This window comes from Piliocolobus tephrosceles, unplaced genomic scaffold (genome assembly GCF_002776525.5).
Source record: "Piliocolobus tephrosceles isolate RC106 unplaced genomic scaffold, ASM277652v3 unscaffolded_32222, whole genome shotgun sequence".
In the NCBI taxonomy this organism is placed as follows: domain Eukaryota; kingdom Metazoa; phylum Chordata; class Mammalia; order Primates; family Cercopithecidae; genus Piliocolobus; species Piliocolobus tephrosceles.
This window is the reverse complement of record NW_022315669.1, coordinates 1-7119: the sequence shown is the minus strand read 5'-3', so window position 1 is coordinate 7119 and position 7119 is coordinate 1. Positions and strand designations below refer to the sequence as shown.

Here is a 7119-nt window from a genome sequence, read left to right as displayed (position 1 = left end):
ACATGGCCAGAGGAGCTATGCAGACCCTCTGACCTCATGGGTGTCTGAGCCAGTAAGTTAAGTCCAGATTAAAACATGTGACCCATAGCACCTGCCTACAATGAACACACACACATACACGCTCAGACACACAAGTACACATCCATGCACACGCAAGATCTGTCCCCATCTACTGAAGGAAGGATAAGGTGCCAACAAAGACATTACCATGTTTGGTAACGTCCAGCAACAATAGAAACAACATATCCAAAAAGATAAGCAAATGCCACATGTCCGCCAGGCCCACAGCCCCAGAAGGGATTGTAAGCTTCTCCTCTCTGACTGGGGTTGCCTGATGAGCAGAGAAGGATGGAGTGAAACATTGTGGGCAGGACCCATATGGGTATGAGAGAGCCACGTTCAGGAACTCAAGGCCCAAAGGGCATAGTGTGGTAATGCAGTGGGTTTTTTAAAACTTTTTTTTGCCGTGGAAATTTCCCCACCCCTGAAATATTCTCCAAAACCCAACATAAAAAGTAGGAGGGAGGCAGATTCCATTCCTGGGCCTCCCTCCTCCACCCCAGGCCCCAGACGCACCCCCAGGGGCTCTGAGGACCCAGTAAGAAAATTGCTTCTGCAGTGGGCTACACGTCCCAAAACCAGGGACAGCAAATGGGTTGAAATCCCACTGGCCAAGTTTTTGACTATAGGCAAGACCCTTTATCTCTCTGAGCATCAGGTTTCTTGAAAAGATTGTCAGGAGGATTACATGAGATGACCTGGTGGAAACAGCCATTGACTGCAGAACCTGCCGGAGTTGCACTGTCCAGCATGGAAACCCTGAGACACACGTGGCTGGTCCCAACTGAGATGCGCTGTTAAGTTTAGAATGTACACCGGCTTACAAAACTTAGTAAGAAAAAATAATGTAAAAATCTCATTAATAATTTTAGATTGATTATATGAAGAGATCGATTTTGGATATACTAGGTTAACTATATTATTCACATTAAAATTAATTTTACCTGCTTTTCTCAGACAGGGTCTCACTCTGTCACCTAGGTTGGAGCACAGTGGAACAATCATGGCTCACTGCAGCCTTGACCTCCCAGGCTCAAAGTGATCCTCCCACCTGAGTAGCTGGGACCACAGGCACATGCCAATATGCCCAGCTTAATTTTTGTATTTCTTGTAAAGATGGGGTTTCACCATGTTGCCCATGCTGGTCTCGAACTCCTGAGCTCAAATGATCCGCCCACCTTGGCCTTCCAAAATACTGGGATTACAGGCGTGAGCCACTGTGCCCTGCCCTCACCTGTTTCTTTCACTTTCTAATGCACTACTAGAAAATTCTAAATGATATATATGTCCTTCTGCAGAGATGAGGCAGAGGGAGAGGGGTCTCCATTATTTTTTGGTCTATCATGGTGAAGCCTGACATTCCGTCCCAAGGCAAAGAAGGTGGGAGCTGATCAGCCTTATCAGTGATGCCAATGGTACCGCCAGCACCTGATTTGGAAAAGCAAGTTCAAGGTTTTTCTGATTTATTTAGGCTCTAACTTGATTGGGGTGGCTAACACATGTTATGGGGAGGAGCCTAGAGCCCCAAACCCAGTCAGGAGATCCGATTTGAATTTCAGATTAAAAAATGAATAATTTTTTAGTACTAAGTTCCTCCCCATGGAGGTCTGTATTTATTTGTTAAGCCTGACAAGTCTAGCATGGAGGATCACACCAGAGAAAGGAGATGCTAGGTTGAAAAGTAAAAACATCCTAGGATTTAAGAGCATGAGCCTGGAGCTAAGGCTTCTTGACTTCACAGGATCCACCACTTATAATTGTGCGATCTTTGGACAGTTACTAAACCTCTCTTGGTTTCCATGGTAAAACGGGCATAGTAACTTACTGTGTGAGATTGTCACAAGGTTTAATAAGTTACTGCTGCGTACAAGTGCTTTCCTACAGCGGCGTCTGTTTCCCCTTAGCAAGCAACTCGGCTGTGTTTTCTGCAGCTGCTGGTGGGTTCTCTGCTCGCTCTTTGCCCACCCGCGTCAGGCCGGTCCCCCTCCGGCCTCTTCTGTGGCGCGAGGGACAGCGGAAACCGCGGTAGACAGCACCCCCTTGAGTCGAATTCCTCCCCTTTCGGAAGAAGCCGGTTTCTCTTTTCTTTGCTACTCCCGGGCCATTTCTGGGCAACAGCTGCTATTTTCACTTGAGCCCAAGTTAGTTTCTCGGGGAGCTCTGGGGCGCGCACGGGCAGCTCGGTTTGCCCTGCGATTGAGCTGCCGGGTCGCGGCCGGCGCCGGCCTCTCCAATGGCAAATGTGTGTGGTTGGAGGCGAGCGCGAGGCTTTCAGCAAAGGCAGTCGAGTGTTTGCAGACCGGGGCGAGTTCTGTGAAAGCAGATAAAAGAAAACATTTATTAACGTGTCATTACGAGGGGAGCGCCCGGCCGGGGCTGTCGCACGCCCCGCGAAACACTTGGCTCCTTCCAGCTCCGAGAGAGGAGAAGAAAGCAGAAAAGAGGCAGATTCACGTCGATTCCAGCCAAGTGGAACTGATCGACGGCCCTCCTGAATTTATCAAGATATTTGATTTATTAGCGATGCCCCCTGGTTTGTGTGTTACACACACACATGCACACACGGCTCTGGCTCGCTTCCCTCCCTCACTTCCAGCTCCTGGGCGAATCCCACATCTGTTTCAACTCTCCGCCAGGGCAAGCGGGAGCGAGAGTGTGTCGGGTGAGTGTGCGTCCATGTTTCCCGGCGAGGGGGCGCGCTCGGCGCCGAGAGCACGGCCAGGCGGATCCGGAGGCATCCGGAGGCCGAGAGCCGCCGGGACCCCAGCTCTGCGTCCACTGCCCCATCCGGAGCTGGACTTCGGGGCCGGGGCCGGGGCCATGCGCCGGGGACAGGCAGAGCCAGGTCGCGGGCCGCGCGTCCCCAGAGCCGGAGGTAAAAGCGCTCGCGCGCGGAGGGCTCGAGGAGGGCACCGCGGCTGGGCTCCCCGCGCCCCGGGCCCCAGCCGTCCGCGGCTCCCAGCCCGACGCTCCCCGCCCCGAAGCGCGCCGCCTCCTCTGCGCGGAGGCCGGCGGGCAGGGGGCAGCAGCGCCGTGCCAAGAGGCTGGCTGGGACAGCGCGGCCGGCCGGGCTGGGCGATTTAAGAGCGGTCCGGGCGGGGCGCGGGGCGGGGGCCGGGGGCGGCCGCGGCAGCGGCTGCGGCGCTGGGGGGCGGGGAGGAGGCAGGAGGAGGAGCAGCCTCGCTCGCCTGAAGATGCAGCGGCGGCGGCTGCGCGGCGTCCCCTGCGCCCCGCGGCCCGGCCGGGCTGCGGCAGAGGCGGTGGCGCCCCGCGCCTGGTGAGGCCGCCGGGACCGTGCGCGCTGGTGAGTGGGGCGTGGGGGTCAGGTGGGTGGCTAGGGGACGCGGGGCTCGGGCGGGGGCTCCCGGCGGCCGGAGCCTTCTCCGGCGTAAACGCGGCCGCGAGGGCCGCCCAGGTGAGCCCGGGCCGGTCCCGACCGCAGGCTCCGGCCCCAGTGCTGCTTGCGGAGGTGGTACCCTGCAGGCAGGAGGGACGCTCCGGCGCCGGCCGGCCGCAGGGGGATGACCTGTTTGACCCCGCTGGCTGGCTGGGCGAGGACTTCCCGCCGCGCCCCTGACCCGCGGACGCGCCACACTGAGCCCAGGCTGCCCCGGGGGAAGCGCGCCTGGGCCCACCATCCGCAGGGGCATGGCCTTGTTGACCCTTGGGGTTTAGACCCAAGGGACCGGCTAGAAGCCAGCCCACGTGGGGCTTGTCCGGGCAGGACTCGGGGAAGCAATGGGCCGGATCTTCAGAGTGATTGGAAACTCGCAGACATCGAAAGGACAAACAGGATCGAAAAGGCAGACTTCCTCCCAGGCCAGGGCAGAACCAGTTTCCATCGCCTGGCGGAGAGATGCTCCGCTCTTGGGCTCCTCGGGGTTTCAGAAGTCTAGCGGTGAATTCTAGGAGTGCACTTTTCCAAACAAACATTCCTTATAGTAGTTCGTTCATTCGTTCTACAAGCATTTCTGGAGCACTCCCTCGTGCCAGGCACCGCGTTCTGTTCCAGGGAAACGCGGCTGAACAGGATCTGGCTCCTGCGCGCCAGAAGCTGCCGGTTCACTTGGAGGGCAGCAGGGTAGAGAGATGCCGTCTTGGGGTGGAAGACGGAAGGGGAAGCCTGCAATCCTAGTTTGCACACTGGCCTCGGTCCGCAGCTTCCCACCTGCATGCTGTAGGCCCAGCGCACAGTAGGAAGAGCAAGCCAGACCTGCCTGTGACGACCCCCTCCTCCTCCCCCTCCTTGAAAGCTTTGATTCATTCCCTGCCCCCTTTTCTGGACAGTCTTCCTGCAGCTTGTTTTAATCACTTTTTGAGTTAAAAGTCAATATTTAATTAACCAAGTAATTACATTCAGCTTACGTTTCAATCTGGGTATTTGCTCATCTGTGCATGTTGGGACTCCCGCCCTCTCGCTCCTCCATCTGTCCCCTGCCTGTTTCCCACAGGGTCCACCCCCACTTTTGGTGCAGAGACGGGGAGGCTGCGCTGGAGCAGGTTCTCAGGGGGAGACAGGGAGCAGGTGAGAAGGGCTTTCTCTGGAGGACACCCCGGATCTGCGCGCGCTCCGGATTTCAGCTTGTAGTGAATAGTGAAGGGGATTTCTTGACTGAGCCTCCGCCTCCCATTACAGAACCACCAGAGGGTTCTAATTAAATTAGAGCCAATCGTTAAGTATAGGAAGGGGGTGGGGAGGACAGAATGAAGGCCCCTTCCCTATAAGAGATGTTCTCCCAGCTTCGCCTGTCCCACATCATAGAGAAGAGAAAACTCATCCAGACAGCCTTTCAGGTGTGTAATTTAGCGTTCTAATAAGCAGCTTGAAAGGCGAAGGTGGTGGGCTTGGCGGATGGCATCTTGGACCTTTGTACATGAAGGCCTCTTCCTTCCCTGGCCAAGTTTATGTACATAAAAGCCGTGATGTTGGCATCACTGCTACAGCCGAGAGTCAGTGTGGGTTTGGGGTTTGAGCTTTGTGTGTACTTCTTGGGTTTTTTATTTGAATTTATGGCTTTTTCTGAAACCCTAATAACATGTGAAAATTTCAAACTTGAGAGTAGAATGATGAGTTGATTGTAAAAGTCTGGTCTTGGAGGAGGACAGCATAGCAGTGTTTGTGCGTGCGTGCATGCGCGTGTCCTCAAGTTCAGCTGCTGTCCAGAGAACCCAGTTGATACGCAGTTTCACACCTGATTTGGGACGTAACATTTCCTTCTCACTTTTTCTGGCACTGGTTAGTTTATCTGCTTGGACCTGCCTCGAGAGGGCAGCTGGGTTAACCAGGCAGAATATCACCCAACTCTGTCAAGCTTTGGCCATTATCTGATCTTAAGACTTCAGTCCTGCAGAAGGAGTCCAGAATCCTTGTCCTAGAGAAAAATATCAGCATTTCTGACCAGCTTGTAGTTAAGAGGTTTAGTCCAGACTTAAGATAATTGATAACACTTAAGTAGTTTTGTATAGGCCTGATCTGAGGCATTGATCTAAGCCCTGATATCTCACTCATTAAATCCACCCTATGAGGTAAGTACTGCAATTGTTACCGTATTAAAGATGAGGAAACTGAGGCACAGAGGTGATTGTGACTTGCCTACAGCTGGTCACAGGTAGAGCTGGGATTCAAAAGGCCCTCAAGCTCCAGAGTCCACTTGGAACCACTGGGCTCTCTTCCATGACCTTGGCCTTTGTCCCAGGTGTAGAAGAAACACATATGCAGGGGAAGAAAACACCTTCAGACAGTCAAACTTTGCCCTTCAACTTTCCATAAACCCCCACTGTTCACACAGAGAGTCCCGGGTTTGTATTTGGGGTTTTTTGCCCCAGGGAAAACATGTGCCTGCCTGGTGCTTTTTCTTCTGCTTGTGAGCAGACACACTCTCCCCTCCCCAGTCAGAATGCAAAGGGAACATCAAATGCAGCTGATGGAAAAGCCAGGGGAACCGAGATGAAGATTTCAGCCCACTCAGAGCACAGGGGCCAGAGGGCGAAAGCTCTCCTAGAGGTGAGACCTTCCTGTGGTTGGTGATGGAGTCTCACTGGCCTGGCCCTGGGGGTGGTGCCAGGGTGCTCTGTGTCAGGCTTGGGTGGATGCGGAAAATGGAGGCATCTCAATGCTGACCTGCAGATAAGGGGGGCCCTCCCTGAGACCTGCTTTCTCTGGGCCTCCTTGGAACGGGCCTTGGTGGAGATTCTACAGACACCCCTGGCCCAGCCGGATTGAAGGCGCTGTCTAATTGGGAGAGCATTAAGATCATTATAATTAATTGGCATCCCGATAAATGGCATGGTTGCCTAATTGGGGTGGTTGCTAGGGAACGAGGCCTCACTTGGAGCCTAAAGGGGAAGAGGCTCTGGGCTGGCCACAGTTGGGTGTCAGGGTACAGAGCCAGCGGTGAATGGACCGGAAGGGAGAGCAGTCCGTCTGCGTTTACTGAGCAGCTGCTGTGTGCAAGTTGTAAATGAAAGATCAGTTAGGGGTACTTGCCTAGAAGGACTGTAAAGTAATCAGATTTCTTTCCCTTGCAAGCAACAGAAAAAGAGAAGAAAAAACCTCAAGCCAGATTTAGGAGAAAAGAAGGGGACTTACTGGTTTTCATAACCAAAAGTCCCAAGGTGACTAACTCTAGCTTCAGACACAGCTGGACCCGCAGCTCAGGTTTTGTCATGAGAATCCATTCCTCTCCACCGCTCCTCTGCCTTCCATGGGTCTGGTGTCTCTCTCCAGCTCTGGGGCGGGTCGTCCCTGGCAGCTGTGGGCACCATGGCGAGGAGAGCCAGACTGCCTGGCTCCCTGCCCAGCAGTGGGATCTGGGGCGTGCTACTTAACCTTTCTGTGCCTTGATGTTCTCATCCAACAAATGATGATGATCATAGCACCTGTCTGCTGCTTGTGGTAAGCATGAAATGAGATGATCAATGTCAAGTGCTTAGCAGGGCATCTGACCCAGGTGAGCCTTCAGTAAGCATTGACTGTTATCATAACTTAGGTGTCAGGACAGATGTCATGGAGCAGAGGGGTCTCATCCCCTCTAGTTTAAGCCCAAAAGGAAATAACAA

At 54.1% G+C, this 7119-nt stretch overlaps 1 protein-coding gene across 1 annotated transcript; it reads right to left on the bottom strand.

Moving 5' to 3' along the window:
• Positions 1–1538: 1538 nt before the first annotated feature.
• Positions 1539–3902, bottom strand: LOC111535724 (synaptojanin-1). The gene is made up of 4 exons (XM_023201964.2): positions 3766–3902; positions 3404–3665; positions 2651–3361; positions 1539–2371 (listed from the first exon to the last, which is right to left on the bottom strand). The coding sequence occupies exons 1-4, from the start codon at positions 3900–3902 to the stop codon at positions 1961–1963; spliced, it is 1521 nt and encodes a 506-aa protein (XP_023057732.2). The 3' UTR covers positions 1539–1960.
• Positions 3903–7119: the final 3217 nt, after the last annotated feature.

Bases quoted from the DNA above. Each gene is read 5' to 3' on its own strand.
- LOC111535724 (XM_023201964.2), bottom strand. From the start codon at position 3,902: ATGGAAACTGGTTCTGCCCTGGCCTGGGAGGAAGTCTGCCTTTTCGAT. The intron at 3,362-3,403 runs GTCCCCTAGCCA...CCCACTCACCAG, and splicing joins AGCCCCCGCCCGAGCCCCGC to CGCGCACGGTCCCGGCGGCC. The intron at 2,372-2,650 runs GTGAGGGAGGGA...CTGCTTTCACAG, and splicing joins GATTCGCCCAGGAGCTGGAA to AACTCGCCCCGGTCTGCAAA.